The sequence below is a fragment of the Haemorhous mexicanus genome, chromosome 14 (genome assembly GCF_027477595.1).
Source record: "Haemorhous mexicanus isolate bHaeMex1 chromosome 14, bHaeMex1.pri, whole genome shotgun sequence".
NCBI classification, from domain to species: domain Eukaryota; kingdom Metazoa; phylum Chordata; class Aves; order Passeriformes; family Fringillidae; genus Haemorhous; species Haemorhous mexicanus.
Genome location: NC_082354.1, coordinates 11,158,086 through 11,179,198, shown reverse-complemented (window position 1 = coordinate 11,179,198; position 21,113 = coordinate 11,158,086). Strand labels below are relative to the sequence as shown.

At 36.7% G+C, this 21,113-nt stretch overlaps 1 protein-coding gene across 4 annotated transcripts in view; it reads right to left on the bottom strand.

Annotated features, from left to right (window-relative positions):
* THOC2 (THO complex subunit 2) overlaps positions 1–21,113 on the bottom strand; it is a 49,366-nt gene continuing 28,253 nt past the window's right edge. The window contains exons 20-39 of one of the 4 annotated variants that reach the window (XM_059859573.1): positions 20,280–20,397; positions 19,603–19,782; positions 18,824–18,988; positions 17,882–18,157; positions 17,302–17,443; positions 14,799–14,956; positions 13,840–13,968; positions 13,255–13,386; positions 12,985–13,169; positions 12,074–12,258; positions 11,682–11,787; positions 10,880–11,316; positions 9,960–10,018; positions 8,423–8,539; positions 4,467–4,604; positions 4,049–4,118; positions 3,813–3,970; positions 3,140–3,216; positions 2,990–3,037; positions 1–863 (exon numbers count right to left, since the gene is read on the bottom strand). In XM_059859573.1, coding sequence (XP_059715556.1) covers positions 3,010–3,037; positions 3,140–3,216; positions 3,813–3,970; positions 4,049–4,118; positions 4,467–4,604; positions 8,423–8,539; positions 9,960–10,018; positions 10,880–11,316; positions 11,682–11,787; positions 12,074–12,258; positions 12,985–13,169; positions 13,255–13,386; positions 13,840–13,968; positions 14,799–14,956; positions 17,302–17,443; positions 17,882–18,157; positions 18,824–18,988; positions 19,603–19,782; positions 20,280–20,397 — 2,860 coding nt within the window. In that variant the 3' untranslated portion in view covers positions 1–863; positions 2,990–3,009. The remainder of the gene's footprint in view (positions 864–2,989; positions 3,038–3,139; positions 3,217–3,812; positions 3,971–4,048; positions 4,119–4,466; positions 4,605–8,422; positions 8,540–9,959; positions 10,019–10,879; positions 11,317–11,681; positions 11,788–12,073; positions 12,259–12,984; positions 13,170–13,254; positions 13,387–13,839; positions 13,969–14,798; positions 14,957–17,301; positions 17,444–17,881; positions 18,158–18,823; positions 18,989–19,602; positions 19,783–20,279; positions 20,398–21,113) is intronic. The other 3 variants (XM_059859575.1, XM_059859574.1, XM_059859577.1) reach the window with 3 other exon arrangements.

The window sequence follows — 21,113 nt, the reverse complement described above, 5'->3', positions numbered from 1 at the left end:
TTTACGACCCATTGAGAAAACTATTGTTTATTTAGAAAAAAGGTTACACTGGTAGAATTTAGCAGATAAAAAAATTCTTTTTTTTTTTTTTTTTTAAAAATGTCATTGTGAAATTTTCAGACTAAAGTTCAGCAATACAAAGCTCCTGTAGCTGTAACTGAAACTTAATTTATTTCAGTTTTGAAGAGAGCATTTCCAATCAATCTAAAAACAACATGACAAACAAAAGGTGTGACAAGGGACAACTGAGCACAGGTTTAGATTGGGATGGGACAGAGTTCATTCATTGTTTTTTTAAACAAGTCAACGTTATACACAATATACAAATATTCCCTAAGCATTGCATGAAAACAGTGCTCCCACTTATCTTTGTTTTTTTTAGTTACCGATATTAAAAACAGGCCAAGTAATAAATAAAAACTGAGTTTAAATGAGGTAAATCCAAAAAGGTTCAATAACTGTTTATTTGTGGTTTTCAAACATCTAAAAGAATGCAATTTCAAACTGAAAGAATTACTACACTCAGGCAGTATTTTCGACAAACTAAAGTGGAACTATGTACACATGAAACCTCATTTGCACTATGGCAACTGTTTGTTTGCAGCACATTGTGCTAAAATATGGAATAGGTAACACTTTCAGCCAGGTACTGAAAATAAATGTATAAGAAACTAAGCAACAAGTTAAAAATACAGTAATGTACAACTTAACAATTAAGTCCTTAGCATGGGGAAATAAAGCAGAGAACTGAATAATTTAAGGAGATGCAGATGGGTCCTCTTCATTCACAATTTTCTGTGCAATCTATACTCTGGAAAATACATTTCTGGTCACAGCTGGATATCTTCCCATTTCAATGTCACCTGCAACAAAGGTGTACATAATTAGAATTAGATGTTCAAATGAACACTGATCTCAGAACTTCACATCTTATTCCATTCACAACTCAAAGAGTGAGGGGGGAAATTATTTTTATCATTCCCTAACTCTAGCTCATTCCACAGCAAGAACTACATTACTGTGAACACTACCCTGTAAGTAGTGAAACGCTAATTTAAACATACAAATAGCAAACAAGTAGTCACTTGTGAGGGTAGAAACTCCTTTGGAAGTGCAACCCCCTCAAAATCTTACTATCTCTAAATTAGGCAAGAAATAAATGCAGCCAGACATTGTACATTAGGGAGAACAATATCAAAGATTTAACAGGAGCACAGGATGAGATTCCACAACTGTGCTGCTATACAAAGCACTTTTTCATACTTCACTATGCACACAGTGGGGTGCTGTCAGTGTTCCAGGCCAGAAGCTCCAGCCCATTACACAGCTGGATGTGAATTCCACAGTACAACTGACATTTACCTGAGCACTTGTTATTTACACTTAGCAGAACGTAGTTGTGCTTTTTTAACTAATGACTTCATATCCTTAAATCCTCACTCTATATTGAATTGCTAGTCAAGACAAAACTTCATATTTTATTATTAAAGAAGCTGTAAGTGCTTAGTAGTGAACTTCATTTACCAAGACTGTCTTTTTCCTTCTGTTCCAAAGTAGCATTTAAAAGAATAGGGAAAAAGCTGGGATTCTTCTATAGTGATCAGACAGTAACAGCAATGAAGGACAAAGAGCCAAGAAAATTCTAGCAAATTCTTTCCAGAGAATGCTCATAGTTTTCAGTTTAGAAAATATTCACAGAAGAATCTTTCATTATTTCAAGAAGATAAAAAGAAATAGAAGTAAGAAGCAATAACCTGAACTCACCTCTGTTTACCACCAAAGGGCACCTGGTATCAGCACAAGCTGTGTTACCCAAACCCCCTCACTTAGGTGCCCTCAACAGCGGGGGCTGAATGAGCCTTGGCACCAAATGGAACAAGAGATCCCTTTTCAAATGAGCCCCCTTTGCTCTGAGGTCACAATCCAGAAGTGGAGACTTTTCTCAGACATTCAAATTTTTTTTTTCCTTTAAGTGCCTTATGTATAAAGATTAATAGCAGTCTGTGACTAAAGTTGGATAGATCAAGTGAACTATGTAAGTTCACTGGGACACTTTCCTTCCCATATAACTGAAAACAAAACATTTCAAAACTCTTAAAATGGCTCAATGTAGAGGAGAAAAAACCCTGCCCTATTACCCATAAAACAAAATTAAAGTGTCCACATAGCTCCACAGGTCTGAAAAAGCCCCAACCATCCAGAGTCCCATCAACTACAAAGAACAATTAATTCTTCCAGAAGACCCAATCTGAATAAGGGTTACCCAAAATACTCTAAAGCTCCTATTTCTTTCTTTAATAGTGGATGTTTCCATGCCAAAGTTTTCCTTTATCTTGTTCCTCAGATCAGATAAAAGATTATGCAAGAGACAATGAGCTGACCAACTGCACCACGTAACATTGTGGTTTAAAAGCTACTGCTTTTGTTGAAGGAAGATGAAGATACAAAACTTGAGTTTGCAACATATTAGGCAAGATTCTGCTATGTAACACGTAGATTATCAAGGCTGATGACTATCAGAATTACAGAAGTCCACCTCTGCTTTTGTATGGCAACTTTTCTTGGAAAAAGCAACGAAGATGCAACTCCACCAACCACTGCTGACACACCACATCCTCTGCCACTTTTTTCCCAAAAAAAAAAAAAAATCTGAGCATCTATATCACCTCTGTGATGATGACAGGGAAATATTTTTCTCCTCAAGCAGCAACAAAAATTTTAAATACTAATAATATTTTACAAATATGAATAATAATACTATTTTTTAAAACCCAACCCAAAACCACCCATACCCACAAAAACCCCCAAACATGAAACACTATCAAAAAAACCAACCAACCAAAAACCCTACAAAACAACCAAAAACCCCCCAAAACACCATCCAACCACCCTGGGTGATTTTAGGCTGTTTTGTCTATATATCCATTACCAGTCAACAGGTCCCATGGGAGATACCAAATCAAAGAAATTCAATAACAAACATTTTTACCTTTCCTGAAAGAATCTTCATTATCTATGCTTGTCTGAAGATTTATGAGTAAATTCATTGTTAAGGAAAAAAAAAATATATTTTGCTACATATAATAAAAGGAAGCTCATTTGCAGAATTTTTCTCATATGTCAGTGTTTAAAAGGATATTGTTTCTTTTCTTCTTTCCCCCCAGTACTGTCCCGCTTTTCTTTCTTCTCTGTTTTTTCTTTATCATGTCTTGATTCCTTTAAAAATACACATAAGGGAAATAGCTTAATATGGTACCCATTGTATAGGACATTTAGGAAGACTGTAACATTTAACATTATAACTGGACACAGCCAAAATAAATCATCACTCCAAATGACAGTACTCAGCTTCTGTGATTTCTGAGATTATTTTATCTTGCTCATCCAGTTCCCTGGTTAGTGCCAACAGCAGAGCTGCAAGTTTGGTGAATACAAATATAACTGCAACATACCTGCTTTCACCAAAAGAAGCTGTGCTGACACATGCATGTGGAAATCTGAATTACAGGCTAGTTTATATGTAAGTTAAGAGCAGTCTGCAAATATTTTAGATTATTCACAACCTATAAGTTCTGAATTTTCCTAGCTACTGCCAAAATGAACTAGTCCTCCAAACTATCCTGCTCCTGGCAGGAATGACTGCTGAGCTATTTAAAGCCACAAGATACCAGAAGTTTCAGAAGCATTTTCTTACACATTCACAGCATATCTTTTAAATTTAGGCTATAAAGCAGCAGTAGATTTTAGGAAAAAAATATCAGCTTGTTCTGTCAGCAACAACAACAAATAAACACGAGAAGAGGTTATTTTACCTTTTTGCTACCAGAGGAGCTCTTCTCCATCTTTTCTGCCTTGATTGAATCACCCTTCTCTTTTCCTGAAGATTTTGATTTGTTTTTCTCCTTCTCTTTTTCATTTAAGCGAGGGGAATCAGAAGGACTTTCACTTTTGCTATGTTTTGAAGAACCAGCTAAAAACAGAACAGAAAGTTGTAATTCACAGCAAGTAAAAGCCTGACAAACACTCCCACAAAAAGTAAAATACATACTTGTGCCATTTTCCTCTTTGCGTCGTTTGGTTGAATCCTGTGGTACCTCTCGGTCACTGTTTGAATGATCCTGGCACCAAATACAATTATGCAGATGTTAGCAGACCAAAACATACTCCTGAAGCAGCACCTGCTTGTATTCTTATTTTGGAGGACTGCTTTTTGAATACTTAGAACGTAACGGAGGTGTTACATCTCATGTGAAGTTTCTGGAGATCAGTTTGGAGGGAGCAGAGGTTTGAAAACATTACTGCAAACCAACCCTTGAAAGAGTAACAGCACAAAAGAGCCACCTCTGAGAGAGATCACTTCTGCTCAAATGGGCTGTACAGCCAATTATTACTGCAAGGGCTTGGAACAGAAAGCTTTCCCAGGACATACCCACTGTCTAAACTAGTTCATTAAAAATGTCACCAACCCTTTTTCGATCTTTCCTGTCCTTTTCATCTTTCTTCTCTCTCTCTCTGGATCTTTCCCTTGACTTGTCCAAATCTTTCTTCTCCACTTCTCTCTCCTTACTCTTGGACAGTGTTGGAGTAGTGTGGTTTATGTAGTGCTGTTAAATTAAGGCAACATCACCAAATATTAATATGTATTCCTAGACATGTAAATAAAAAGAAGTCTTATTCTAACATATCAGATCTAGCTCAAATATTAAACATAAATGCTTTATTAACAAAACAGAGTGATTGAAGACATGTTCAAACTCATCATCTATAATTTAACCTACAGCTTATTTACTCAATTCAATAATATTTCCTCTTAACTGAAACATTTATATTAAATACACACAACACTGTTGACCAGGATTGTTGGATGCAAGAACAAAAATCAGACACAGGGCTACAGGAACAGGATATGAAGGTTACTGGACTAAGTTAACACCTGCAGTCTTGCCCCAAGGAATGAATGGAATCAGCTGCTGAAACAAGCTATAATTCATTTTTAAAGAATAATCTTTATCAACAAATTATTTATGACAATACTTTGAATAATGTCTTTAATCTAATTTCTAACCTTCAAATGAGAAAAACAGCTAAACATAGAAAATAATTGTTAGTTTCTCTAATATGTTCTAGATTGTTATTGAACTATCTCTTCTAAACAATTCTGGCAAACTCCACAAAACAGGCAGCACATCTGTTATATAAATATGGATACATTACAGTAATTATATCTGTCTTTTTAAAAACAATTATATAGTTAGATCTAAAAAATATTAGGAGCACATTTTAAATTAAAACCACTTCCCTTGGTATTTAAGTTACACCAGCACACAGATCTAAATCAGTATACTTCGTTCTTCCCCAGTTCCCTAAGTTAACAATTGTATTTGGGGACAAAAATATCTTTACTAAAATGTGCTCTGTATTTCTTTTTAGAGAGACACCTTACTTAAAAGGACACTAACAGAGGGAAATGGAAGATTAGTTTAAAACAATCAAGATAACACTTGAACAGAACCAATTAGTGTTTCAACTTTCAAAATTAAAGTAATCCCGTCCTTCTCCAGTTTCAGTAAATGTTTAACTTACCAAAATCTGATGTTAGTGATTCTATGCTAAAATTCACACTGACAAAATTTAAATCTCTTTCCCTTTATTTCACTGGAATTATATTCTCCTACAACAGACTGAACCTTCAATACTTCTTGCACTAGGTATTTCTTTTTGCTTTTCGCTCACTCCTCTTTTCTTATTCTATTTCCTACAATGCCATTCCACAAGTAAATTTATTCCTGCTCTCTTCTTTGCTGACAATGACATGCAAATATGTTGTTTTCTCTGCTGTCTCCTAGAGCTGCCTTCCACAGGAGAAAAAAGCAACCCCATGGCTCTGCTTTCTCCTATTCCAGTTCTTGTGTTCTCATGGCTGTTCATGACAGACTTCACTGCTCCTCTACCATTCCAATGAAGAATTTTGGAAAACTACGTCCACCCTGCCCCACCTCCTTTACCAGAAACACTTTATCAACTTGCTTCTAGATATGCTGCCAGGTGATGACACATCAAATTTTGGGTGCTTTGGTGTGGCTTGTAATTTGGACAAATGCCAAAGCAAGAAAAAAAAACCCAACAAACCCTAACTCAAATCTGGCACCATTTATTTTATAACTTGCAGAGTAAACCAGTATTTCCATTGTCTGGCTTTAGAAACTGAGCCAAGTCAGGAATAAAGAAAGTCTGTAAGCAGATAACAGCACCAGACTTTTAACTTTTAGTGGAAACTGAACTGATAAATCTTACAGGCATCTGAACATCCCATCCCTTCCCCAAATAAGTACATGGAAGTAAAGAACATTTAACTTGTCTTACACCATGTACAGGGAACACTGCCATGACCTGCTTTAAGTCTGTTAGAACAGCACTGAAGAGTGAAGATTATTAGTTCATTAAGTGAGAAAAATTGGAAAAGAACATTTAGAAAAGGAAGGAACTGGTTGGACAACCCCCCAGTTCCCCAAACACTTAAAGAATAAATCCATTAAAAGGTCACACAACTGCAATACACTTCCAGCTAAGTCTACACAAACACATTACAGTTAATTCTAAAACATAACTTTTCAATTTAACTAGAAAAATAAAGCTGTTTGCTGTTAATTTGATTACAAACAGTTCCACTGCCTGCTTAATTAAATCAATGTGCTAATAAGTAAAATAAATACTTTTAAATAAAACTTTAGCTTAAGGAATGAAAACATAAGCACAATTTCAATTAACCAACTGAACCTTGACTCATACAGTTAGGAAGGGAAAAGTGAGGTTTTACAGATTCCCATATACCACCCTTCAGGCAGAGGCAAGCTCAGGACAAATACTATACTTTTCTCATTAAAAAAAATACATATACAAGATATGTTGATGATTTATAAAAGTCCACCTGCAATGTCCATTAAAGGATCACAGCTATTTTGATTTAAAATGTATAAAGTGTTCTGAACACTCTGCATAAAGATAACTACAACTAAAACAACAGTGTAAACACCGAACATAGAAATCCACAACACATTTTTAAATTAAGTGTATGTAAGTAATCCTAGGTAAACCCAAAAAGTATCCAAAAAGTCCAAATGGTCTGCATTTTCCCAGGGATAAACCTTTGTGCAATTTAGTTACACACTGGTTCAGATTATGTAACCAAAGACTTTAACAGCAGCTTTAGAAGACTCGTCACATCCCCTGATGTATCAGCAGGTGTGCAGTGGCTGTGACTGTTACTGACCACAGTTACAATGTGCTTGAGTTCTAAAAAGAGCAACAAAATAGTTAGAGAATCTGTCTAACCCAGAACACTGTGCTCAGTTTTGGTCCCTGCTATACAAGAAGGACGTGGACAGGCAGAGATGGTGCAGAGAAGGGTCACAAAGGCTAATCCAAGGCTTGGGAAACCTGACATGAGAGGGAAGGCAGGGTGAACAGTGTTTGCTCAGCCATGACAAGGTTAGCACCATGTCCCAGTATTTAAAGGGTGGCTACCAAGGGAGACGCCCTTTTAACATGGAAAAATAATGGGTAGTGGATACAAGTTACTCCTGGGAAGATTCCAGCTGGACACAAGAGAGAAACACTTCACACCAAGAGCAATCAGCCACTGCAGTATTTCCTCAGGGAAGTGATGGATTCCCCAAAATTGGACACTTGGAAGATCTGGCTAGACAGGGTGCTGGGCCAGCCGGCCTGTACCACGTTTTTGCCAAAAAGCCTGGACTAGCTGATCCTTGAAAGTCTCTTCCAACCTGGGATTCTGATTCTATGAATTGTTGAGAGCATTCTTTAGTATCCCTTCTCCTAAGGTAATGAAACTGAAGTGAATTTACAGGAAGCAAATACACAAAGATGATAATTCAGGAGGCTGTCTCTGATGCTTACAAACACAATACTGTAGTACTAGAACATGAATACAGTTGTTAAGGGGAAAGAATATCAATATTCCAGAGATGTCTCAAATATTCTTTCACTAACTACTGTTCTTTAATTGGTATATTCAAAACCCTCAAACAATTCTAAGAACTATTTTAGCTACTCTATTAGCTCTTCAGCCAAACAAATGGCTCAATCATAAGGACATTTCTGTGTATTCAAAAGTTTTAGAGAGGAATAGAAGAGACACTGACATAAGACATCTCTTCAAAATATTGACAGAAAGGTAAATTCAGGGTATTTTTGTAATGTTGCTTCCACATTATCAACTGTATCTCCTGTACAGAGGATTTACACACCAGGACAAAAAAACCCCATCCCTCTATTACTATGCTAGTATTTACTGGAATGGAATTTGAATTTCTGATGGGAATTTGCCGCAAGAGCAAAAGTTAATTTCTCTCTGCAACAAAACATGAAAATAAAACTTGGCTGGTTTCTAAAAGATTCAAACCTTTGCTGAAGATTCCTTGAGTTCGTTGAGGTTGTCCTGTAGAAAATGAACGGAGATGACACGTGAGCTGGAATAGTTTTCAGAAACCAGAGGGACTTTGGGAAGCACGGCCGTGCCCTTGAAACAAAAAACAGCTACTCCTTCTGGAATAAATCTTATGTTAATACCATACTTTGAATAAAGCTAGAAACTGAAATACTTTTTAAAAAGAAATTGGGGGGGGGTGGGGGGAAGACAGTCATTATCTATTCTCTAGACTTTGCTATTAAATAAACTACAAAATAAATCTACATCTAATTCTTCTTTAAAGAGTGAAAAAACTCTCCTGGCTAGATAAAAATATAAAGAAAAAGTAGTCAACTCTAAATATAGCTGAACAAGAGGTGAAACAGGTTTAAAATACTTGTGAACCTGTATCTTCTCCACTTTCAGTTAAATGTGGTAGAAGTCACACTAGAATGACCTTACGCTGCTATTTATAAAAAATGTCATCATTGAGTAGTTACTACTGTCACCTGTTTCCTCAAAACTAGTAAGAGCTATTTGAATTCTCAAAAATTAAGTTAAATATTTCAAGTAAATCTTACATAAATAAAGATGTACTTTGAAAAAAAAGGAAAAAGAGAAGAGCTTGTTCTAAAGTTGGTAAGATGGTGAAGTTTAAAGACCCATATAATCCATCACAGTGCTCTCGATGAAGTATTGGTAACTTACAGTTTTAAATGTTCAACGTACTGCAAATTCAAAGATTCCATGAACATAGATGGCTTAGAAATAATATAAATATGGAGCAAGGAATGGCTACCCTGAGTCTTCAAGTAGGCTACGCCCATGGTTTTGTGCTGCGCTTGAGTGCTTGGGGTTTCTCTTTGCTGGGTAGGAGGCTTGGTGGCCACATCTGGTTTTATCGTAACGCAGGGCTCAACATGGTGGGAACCCATTGGAAATAAACAAACCTCGAAGGGAAGGTACAACAGAAGCTGCATGCGCACTGAATATACACAACTACAGGAGAACTGATCACCAAGGAGACTTTAAAATGGAACTCCTTTCAAGACTCCTCCTTAGAAGGCACATATCGGTATGATGCTCATCAAGAAGCCTGATGAATTCAGAGGTATCGTACATCCCGTATCATCCAGGAATCTTCAGTGCTATAGATTCTTCAAAGAAGTGCAGAAAAATATGCTCCACTCTGTTGCAAAGACTCATTTGCTTGTAGCTACCATTGCACTCCAAAAAAACTGACTGCTTAAAGCAATGAGGCACTTCTGTGTAAAAATTCTCTTGAAATTTCCAAACACTATTTTACAAAATTTGTGCTAGGTCCTTGAAGCATTATTTTGGTTAATTAAAAAATATTTTAATAGAAAAAAAGACAGTCCGCCAATAAAGAAAAGGAATGCATTTTCTAATGCAACATAAAACCTCCAGTGGTTCCAGTGTATACTTGGCACAAAACTTGAAGGAAGTCGAATACTGGCATCCCAAACTCGTGAGCCTAACATGGGTGCTGCCTTCCTCAGGCTATACTAACCTTTACTGTTGAGGAATGTGACGGAGAAGAATGTGTATCAACTTTGCGGCGTTTTTGTTCTGAGGAAAAAACAGAACAATGGCATTATTAAAACAGTCCAAAGAGTTTGAGAATCAAATAATATAACTTTCTGAAGTACCAATACAATCACAGCTAGATTTCTTACCACTATGTGAATTTTGTTTTCCTTAAGCTATCTAGAGTTAGCAGCATACCTTGACCATCTTTATGAAAGTTTGCAGCAAAAGTAATGTGAACAAAGAGCTGCAAAATTATGCTCACTCCAAACTTCCATTTTATAGAAGTCAGCATCTGAATTTCAGAATTTCTATGAAGACCCTGAACAGGTGAACCCTATGAAAAGCATTACGGTCCTCCCTTATGGGGTTCGCCTTAAGCAGAACAAATATAAAATTCAACATCAGCCTCAAATAATAGCTTAAGGATTCGCTCACCCTTAATATAAGAAGGGACTCATAAAGCTTTCTGCATCCTTCTTAAGGATGCAAATGCCTGTATCTTTCACTTTCACTGTTTTCTTCCAGTTCAAAGGTTGCCATGAAGCTCTCAAAGTACACACGAGGTTTTTGCATTACACTTCTGCAAAACTTGCACAGTCAAAGTTATACTAACACATTTTAAAAAAAGAACGTTTAGACTTACATTAAAAAAACGATAGGCTGTGTGAGAACAAGTATTCACTGGAGATGTATGAAGTTCACACATCCCCAAAGTTTGCCTTTTGGAGATATTCTGACCACCTCCTTTAGATATTGACTGCATTGAAAAGCCAGTGCCACAATCTGACTTATTCTGTAGCAATTCTCTCTCAGCTTCTCTAGCATTTTTTGACATTCAATGATTTTCAAGTGACACATTCTATTTTTCTAGACAAGAACAAAAATAACATTTAAACTTACCCCTTTCAGATTCTGATGTTTCTGATCGGGGAACAGGTGACTTCAAGGACCCAGCTACTGGCACCTTTTCTCCTCCTTTAGCATTTTCCTTGGATTTCATTTCCTTTGCTAGATCTCTTTCTCTGGACGGCTCCTTTTCTCTCTCCTTTTCTGCAGTTGACTTTGACTCAATGATGGTAACAACCGTCTTGGACTTTTCTTCTTTTGAAGCTTTTTCTTCTTTCTTCACCTTTTCCTTCTCTTTGTCAGATTTTGGCGTTTTCTCCTTGATCTCTCTTGCTTTCTCCTCTTTGTTTGCCCGTTCTTCCTTCGGTTTATCTTTCCCATCTTTCCCAAGTGCCTTCATCTCTGGAGTGGCAGCTGGAGTCTTGTCTTTTTTTTCTTTATCTTTTTCCTTCCCGCTTTTTTCTTTATCGTCTTTCTCTTTAATAATTTTGCTGCATTAAAAATAAAATGGCCAATTAGCATGGATACAAAACACAGCTCTAGCTTTATCACAGAAGTTTTACTTCTGAACGTTTGACAATTTCCTGGAGCAGACATTCTAAGATTTCAGATTTGCCATTTCTGTATCAGAACAGCAACAAGGAAATGTTCTCATTTATCTTTTGTAGCTCAAATTAAATGCATTTATCAGTAAAACTGTATTTTGAAAGAAATAATGTAATTTTTTAAACTTTAAAGGAATGGGTACTATTACACAGAACCCAGATGTAAAATTAAAAGGCAGGTCCATTTCCAAGTGTATTTCTGTGGTTTGGAAGGAAGAAAATAGAGAATGTGTAAGAATAGTTTTTCTCACCTATTAGATGCACTGCTTCCATTGCTTGTTGTCACCTTCGGTGTAGCGTTGACAGTTTTATTAATAACTTTCACCACACCCTGAGACTTCTCCTTTAGTTTATCTGCTTAAAAAAAGAAAGAACAGCTCTATTTCAACAAGTTAATCTATAACCCACTGGTTAAAATACAACAAGTAGATGAGCATATTCATGTCAGGTCATGTGTAGTTAACAGCTAAAACAGGCAGCACATCCTCTCTCCCAAAACCAAGTAAAAATAAAGAACACACTGGTCTTATTTAGCATTACATTTTTTTCTTTTTAGCTTGATGATGCAAATTTTGAGAGAGGCCTGTAATGCCAGATAAATTCTACTAAAAAATAAACATATAATAATCATAGGTGTGTTTACCAGTCTCCTCAGTAGTGCCCTCTTCCAGTCTAACTGTATTTATTGTGACAGACGTAGGCATCCCAGCACCACCTGGCCCATTTTGTACTGTTGCAGGTACAGCATTCCTGGCAGGTGGGTCTTTGTGGTGAAATTCATTTTCAGGTATCATGAAAGGCTTCCTACTTTTCAACTGTCCAGAATAGCTGCAAGTCGCACAGATTGTTAAATATGCACAAACAAAGCAAAACATGGGTTGAATCTTAAATGTGGATCTAATCTAACAGTTCATCTGTTATTTATTTCACAGTTTTTCCTAACTGATACGCAGTTTCTTCCCCCTATATTGATGAGCTCAAAAGAAAAAGAAAAATAAACAAACCCACTAGACACAGAAGCAGCTCTACCTCCACACCCTCTTCCTCACCACCACACACACACACACCCCTGGCCAAACACACAGCACAAGCTGACTGCTGACAAAACTTCAAATGGTTAGGGCAACCTGAACTGCCCCTCAGGCATACGAGGATGATTCCACATTCACCACAGAAGATGTAACATGTAACTAAGCATTCTAGAATCACATGCACTTTCAATATCTAAACAGTCTTGCAGCAACAGCCCTTGGCTTTCTTCCTGTTACTATCCCTCCTATCTCCTTGCTGCTATATTATTTCTCTAAAATTAAGCTATGCTCTTGTGAGTAGAAATCTTTACTATCAAGGGTTTTACTAGAGTCTTGTAAAGGAAATTAGTGATCATCCAGCACAAAATGAATGTTTTCATTCACACTGCCAGCACCGAGATGCAGGAAAGCGAAATCTTCTGTGATAAGGTAAAAATCAAATGTTAGGACTGTAACAGTTCCGAGTCTTTAGATGCCTTTCATGATCCACTTTTAACCACTTTCTTAAATAAGTTGTTGTTACCCCATAGCCAATGCATATAGATCAGGTCTCTTCTCTTTCTCTTCCTGACATATCTTGTGTACTCTTCTTTCCAAGGCTTGACCCAGATTCAGCACTTTTGGATACCATGGAAGGATTTTGGTCAGCACAATCAGGATGTTTCTGATATGTGTATATTCACCTGTTTCCAGACAGTGCACAGAAGCCTAAAACGTAAATTAAATCTAATTAAGTTGGGGTTTTTTTTTTAAAGCATTCAAAAAACATAAGGCTTCTGGCATCTCTATTTACCTTAGTTAATTTATAGTGCCATTTGTGTACCACGTGTCTAAAATTCTCATAATCCAATTGATCAGCCTTATTTCCACCATCAAATCCAGTTGCTCGTAATATAGTTAGGAAGCCTGGATAGTTGCCACATTCCTACATGCACATCAACAAATAGGAAAAAATTAGTTTTTGGGAAACAAAACCAGTAATTCTAAATTCTAAACTCTAAAGAATGAGATACAATCACACTTTGCAAGACTCAATTTTTTTAAGCTGATTTATGTTGAAATTTTAGTTGTGGGTGAGAGAAAAGATTATTCATAATTTAACTAGCTGGTGCAAGGAGTATTGAGAGAGTTTCCATATGCTCCCTAAATTATCTTCAAGGAAAGCTATATGAAAAACAGAAAGGGGAGGGGTTTTTTAGCAAATATATTTTTCAACACCAGACAAAATTACTTCTACCAAAACTACATAAATCAGAAAAAACCAATCACACTGTTTTTAAATCTAAGAGTTTCACTAAATCCATTTTTACTGGGTTGAATTACACAAATGGTTAGTACATAGTCTAATGAGCAAACTCATTTTATTAATTTCCAATACCTTTTCATATATGACTCTGTCACTGTGCCACCTGGTCACAGTCTCCAGCATACAGCATAAAAACCTGCCATATCTACTGGCTTCATTTTCTGTGCAACTTGCAACTGTATATATAATATCAGAGAAAACCTGTGAATAGAGCAAGAAAACATTACTATAACCTTACTGAATTACAAAAGAAAAAAACCCAACAAAAATTATAAATTTCTCTCATCTAAACAACCATTAAGCTGGCTTTCAAATACAACAGAGACTGCTTATAAAATTTTGTTTGTTTCCAAAGTGCTGGTCCTTCACACTTAGCCCAGAATCCAAGCATACAGCTGCTGCTGACACACTGATAGTTCAAGTGCCTTCACTGACATAAGTGTTTTTATTTTCAAATTAATAATTATTCGAGCTGGTAGAAGTAAACATCCAGCTAAGCTGATGTAAAAAAGTATCGGTTTTTTTTCCTGGCCCACACAGATCCATCAGACAGGGTTACTTGAGTAAAAATGCTCTTTTGGACACATGAAACCAGAGCAGGTGCAGTGACACTAACAAGCCCACTGCCTGTAGCACCATTTGCCAGGGTCAGAAGGGTCCCAAGGATGTTGCTGGTGGGGGTAAGAAAATTGGTTCCACAGAGAAGACCACACACAGCTAAAATGGAAGGATGAGAGCAGGCCATAGAAATGCAGATTACTTAAAGGTTACAAAACCTGAAAACAACTCCCATGACAGTTAATGACTTTGCTCTGAAACTCCAGACTCATTAGGGTAAAATACCAACAATATTTCTTGAAAATAAACCACTGAAGCTTTAAGAAAGCTTTGATCAGAAGATCTGAAGTACAAAGGTGAACTTCTGATTGTCACAGGATCTTGTTTACCTCTTTTGGGAGGCAGGGGGGACACCAGTTCGGGATGTTTGTAGTGGTAAGGATGAAATTACACAGACAATTGTAGCTACTTACTCGGTCATAGCAGAGAAGTGTGGAGAAATTGGGTGTTTTCTGCTGATGCACCAGTTCAACAAAGTGAGCACAGTAAACTGCATCAATTGCCGAAAAAATGCAGCGAGGAAATATACACAACTGTAAAAATTTGGTGATAGTCTCATTTTTGGTAGATTCTTCAAAAAACAAAAGTTGAGAGAGGAAAAAGGAAAAGAAAAATAAAGTAAATTAATGGCTCATCATTCAACTACTCTCTTCCCAAGAAGTTCAGTATGACAGATCCATACTCTGGTGTTTGATTTCACACACATCTTTGGCATTGATCAGAAAAAGTCAATGTAAGTGCAACTGTTTGAGGGTGGGGATAGAACAGCAGGGTGGATGTAGAAAACATTTATTTCTTATTAGCAAAATTCTTCTTTCACACAATGGGGCTAAAAACAGGTTATGGGAAAGCTTCAGTAAACTTCTCAACCTGCTCAAATTGTGCACAGCAGCAAAGCAAACACCACCTGCTATTTCCCTAGAACTCCTTCTTGCATCTTTCTACATGGGGCTGACTTTTAGTTTGGTTTCCTTCAGAACTGAAGAACATGGTGTCTCTACAGAATCCAAATTAGTAATAATTTTTCCAATTAATCAAATACATAGAGGAATTTAAAGAAGAACAGCCTTCAATAAACCACCACCCCAATAAACACACATTTTGTGAAAGTTTCATTCTACCACTGAGTAAAAGACTGCACTGTATCAAGTTCAAGAGTTACCTGTTTCTGTTTGACTAACCACAGGTTGGCAAACTCAAAGCCTAACACATACCCCCGACTGGTCCCATGGCAACAAGGAGCATAAAACAAGCTGAGAGGAATGTACAGCATGAAAGTAAGGTCAGAGGAAAGTACAGAACTAAAGACTGCAAGTGAATGCCTTCAAAGGAAGAACAGTCATGATCCTCACAAGGGCCATTGGTGGTTTTGCACAGTCATAATACCCAGGGTTTACTTGCTTCAATTTTGCGATGCTCGTGGAATAAAGCTTGCTCAAGAAAGGACTGTCACAACTTCATGTTGACTTTGTTCAATTTTAGTATCTACCCCTCTATAACAAACATTTGATGACTAAAAAAAAAAAGAGAAAATCTACCAAGGGAATCACAGTTCATAGGACAATCAAGTGTGTGTTGCTTCAGAAGTGTACAAACAAAGCAAGTGAACAGCCAGTCAGAAGAGGTAATCTCCAACTGCTAAAGCTACCAGGTTACTTTGTCAAAAATTAACCTATTCTCAAGGGTACAAACACTCTATCAAAAGTTTGTAGACAAGAAGCCAGTCTTCAAAAAATAAATTGAATATCAATAATTTAAAAAATAGTGATAAGCCCCACTAGTACAGTGGATGTGCTATTCTAGTTTCTCATGTAGTGCAATTAAAGATTATTTATTTTAATGAGCAAACTGCTGAAATAGTAAGCTTGCCTCTGGGTACAATGCTGGGAAACTTCCTTCAGCTGAAGCCCAAGCACAAGAGCCAACAATAAGCTATTCCCAGTATCCCACAAAGAGTTACGTGAACATCTATGTAAATTATTTTCCACATACTTTTGGGCGCTTCTTTAAGTAGACAAATTTTCCAAGTTACTTCTAGACCAAGTTTTAATCAGGCAGTAAATTTCAACCAGTAATTTCTTGTAGTTCATTTGCTACAGTACATTAAATACTTATAGGGAACAGTGTTTCTTCATTAAACCAGTTGGATGGATCTTACATGAGTTGGACAACAAAACTCTTTTCCACTGGATTATGCTAGGCTTCTTGGGACAGACGAACTACTACTTCCAGTTACAAACTCAAAGTTCATCCAGAGAAGAAAACTGACCAGAGAAAAACATTTCAGATTAACCATACCAGCAGAGTTCACAAGCAACATGAAACATTACAGATGTTTTGTAGGAGAAAAGACTTGATTCTTCTTGCTGCATATCTGCTGTATGAAACATGAGCATGCTGTTTCACTGCATGGGGCTGTTAGGCTGGCAGAACACTTATTTTGTCATTGGAACAGGGCTCATGCCACCACCCAAACCCTGACATATTGCTCCTAATCACAGAACTCAAACAAAGCAAGTTAACTCAAATGAATCATTGAGACTTCACATGCCTGTTTTTTGTCCTGTAGCAATTATACTAATTTAGCAGCATTCTAACTGCAGTTAGCAAGTACAAGCCAGCTTGCAATTACAAGTTTCCACTGAACTGGTCAATCTCTAACTTATTTTCTAAATTAGGGCAAAATTTAAAAGGTCTTGAGACATCACAAGAAACAAAAAGTTCTCTATGAAAACCAACTATTCAGCATTTGCAAAGACACATTACATTCTAACTAATATTATACCTTGCTACAACAGACCTCAATGTAGAAAAAATCAATTTTTCAAATAAACATTAAGAGTATTAGTGCAAGGAAGTTCTGGAGACAGTGACAACTACAAAAACATCCACAGCATTTCCCTTAGAGACACTTACTTGCCAGAAGCCAGTTATCTTTCTCTAGTTTCAGTCTCTGTAGAACCCTCTGCACATGCTCCAACTGCTTCTTCTCCTCTTCAAGGAGCTTGTCCTGCAGAGCTGTGCAACGTTCTTTTTCTTTTTTCTTTTTATTTGGAGGCTGTAAAATGTCAGCATAACTCCTTTAGTATTATACCTAAACTTGCTATAGACAGAGCAATAAGTTCCTGGTAACACTAAAGAATACTTGAAAAACTTCTCACTCAAAAAAGTTCTGCTCTAATAATCAACAGATTTTTATGAACACTGGCTATAGTTAAGACAAGAGTCAACAGACAAACCACAGATACAGGTGTCTGAAAAAGATACTGCTTTCTGAAACTGATTTTCCAGTCATTTTCACTTAGCGGAGTTACTCTAACTTTTAATATGGGAGCTATGAAGTAAAGTCAATCCAAATTATGTTAATGTGGCAATCAGTATGGATGAACCAGGTGATAAAACTTCCCAGGTCTAAACAAGCTTAATATAGTACTTTATGAAAAACTCTTTCAAGGCTAGAAAGTTTAAATTGGACCACAAAATTATATCAACATACCATTTCCTGATTGTCATCTATGGCTTTCATCTGGACTTTAAGTTTATTGACTTCTCTGTCATAGCTACTGTGTGGCACAGCAAGGTCATACATTGTTAAAGACCAGAATGTAGCATAAAACTGAGGGCTGATGTCATCCCAGACTTTAGGGAGGTGCAGAGAAATCACAGCTTCGTGAACAGGAGCCATCACCAACTCACATGACGTAATGTATTTGTGAACTTTGTGCTGCTGTTTATTTCCCTTCTCAGCTTTTTTTAGTTCATCATACTTTGACTGTGGATAAAAAAAAATAAATAAACTGTAATCTATATATACAAAAATTACACTTAATAATATCGTTTCACTTTTCTCTAAAACTTTTCTATACAACATTTACTTGTGAAATGTCAGTACATAAAGCACTGAAGAACCTCATACAGAACTTTAGTCTTCATCCTCATTGGATGGATTTATTATTCTTCACTGATGCTGCTACCTGTTGTTATAGTAACACATTATGCTACACCAAGTAAAAATTGCTCTCCATATTGAACTTTTTAGATGCAGGAACAAATTCATTTCTGACACTTCCTCAGATAGCACACCATTTGGCAGCTGCAACACTCCTCCACAGCAAAAATCCATCAAAAACACCTGCAGAAGAACACACCTTTGAGGGAAGAGGGAGGGGGAGAATTCCTACTGATAACCCAAGACATCCAAAAAAGTGACTTCATCAGCTATCACTCCTGTCAGTTGTGTGAAAGTTGACACATGGGCCATATTTCTTAAGAAGATTAAGGACAACCTGTTCCAGCCCACAGATTCTATTCCTAACTCTACTAATAAAACTTTGCAAGTTTTATTTAGCCAACAAACTTTATCTGGAACCTACCACTTATACTGGTAACACGTACCAGAGCAGCACTACAAGCAGACAAATGGAAGAGTTGTACTCACTGAAATGTGGTGTGCATACATGGGTCTTGAGAGGAAAAATGCAGCATCATGAGGTGTGTGAAACTCATTACAGAGAACATCAATAGAAGGCACTCGCTTAATGTAATCCTCTGTGCTTAGATTGGATGCTAAAAACCCACCAAACTGTACCAGGGTATCATGGCACTACAAAGCAAAAAAATACAAAGTTAGCAAACATTATTATTATTATGTTCAACAATTAAGTTAGGGAGAGCTTCAAAGCTTGCCTTTTTTTCCTTTTTGTTTCTTGTTAAAAATGCTAACACCAAATAGTACAGCAAAACATTTCTCATCGGGGAAGAACAATAAAATAAAAACCCCCACCTAGAAAAGCCAGCAGAACTCATGAGCATTCTACTCTACCAGAATGGAATGCAATTAGTTCCTACTGCCTAAGGCAGCAACAGAATGATTTTTGAAAAAAAGGAAGTTTCACTACCAAAGTAAGATTAGAAAAACACAATGGACACTTAAAAGAAGAATTTAACTTTTAATAAGAATTTAACGTTTTATGACAAAGGATGCTTTGCTCTTTTACTCAGAGGTCACTCATCAGTATAATATACTTTTAATACACCTATATATTTTAATACAGCAACCATGCAATTAGTTTTAAAAATCCTATGTATTTGTACTCATTATACTAGATTTTCATATATAATTTTGTAACTTATGTGCTCAATCCTCACATATTGTGCTGATACAGTTGAAGTTAACAGAAAGAAGGGGATCTCATAAATACAGGTGTTTTCACTTGCCTGATCATACAGTTTTCCCACCAGCTTCAAATGTTTTTCCCCTCCTTCTTGAAAGACGACACCATTTCTCTGTTGAGCCATAAGCAGGCACAGTGGGAGGGCAAGATCATGGTCCAATAATGCATCTTTTAATCTCTGAGATGATTTCTTTGTATTCCTGATTTGGCCAAAGTATCCACCCTGCACAGGACAGAAAAAGTTACCCAAGCTGGAAAACAGTACATCACAACTGGAATCTGTTTGAGCTGACTGCAGAAATACTGATGAATTAACAGCAATAGTTTCCTGTCCAGCAGTAAAACTCTCTGGATCCTCTACTGCAATGTATGTATAAAAGAATCAAAAACTAACCAGTCTTGCCTGCTTTAATCAGTTTTTGCTACTCCCCCTGAGCAGGGCTGAGCCAGCAGGACTGCAGCACATCCAAGCTCAGTGACTGCCGGAATACACAGGTCTGTCATGTAACACTCCTGAATGTGAGATGATGTGATGCACAAGAACTAAGTTCACATCTACACTGCCTTGGCTGCCTGTCTCAAGGCCTGGAAGCTCAATAGAGGGGGCAACTCTGATAAAGCACACACCTTTCTCAGCTATGCTGCAAGAGTTCTTGAACCAGAGTCTTTAGAACCACCAACAAAAAGCAATAGTTATTATTAAATTTAACACAAACACACCTCAGCTTTCAGTTGTTCTCCACCAGTCATGGCTTCCAACTGCTCCATGGTCATTTCTTCAGTAATTTCTATCCCTGCCATCTTCTGCACTACCTCTTTTAAAATAAGCAAATCAAAGCTGCAAAGGAAACAGAAAAGTGGAGTAAAGACAAGACAATTTGTTTAAGAACCAGAAGCTATGACATTTCATATATATTACAAAGCAGCACCACAATGCATGTTAAACAACATTTTCATTCTTTTTTTCAAGAAGAAACTGGTATGTCAAGCACAAGGATTTCTTTATTGCAAGTAAAAAGCTAGTACTTAAAAGCACTGCAGTCATTCAACAGCTGGATTTGAAGATGGTAGTGAATGTGGTGCTATTAAGTATCAGCAGATCAATTAAAGCTTACTGATCCCTTTTGTTGCTGTCCATGTTTCAAACTCTATCTATACAGTTATTTCATGAGTATTTTATATTTTGTTAAGGGTTTCTAGAATAGTGCAAAGCCTTAGAAATGTACTGGCAAAGTTAGTCTGGAGAGGTCACGTGGAAACATGGAAAACATCCTATTTTTACTTGAAACACAGAATATATAAAACACTTCAATAATCATCCTGCCCAGAGACAAGGTTTTACTTCCTACTCTGAATTCCATAAGGACAATGACTTTTACTCAACAGAAATATAGTTAATTGTATCCCAATCACACAAAGCAGCAATGTTTTCCAGTTAACTTCTGAAATTCATGTGACTAACTGATAAAATCATTTACCCATCCCTTCCAAAACAAAGTTTCATCTTTAAATAATTCATGAGGCTTATATTTTTGTTTGCTGCTCCAACCATAA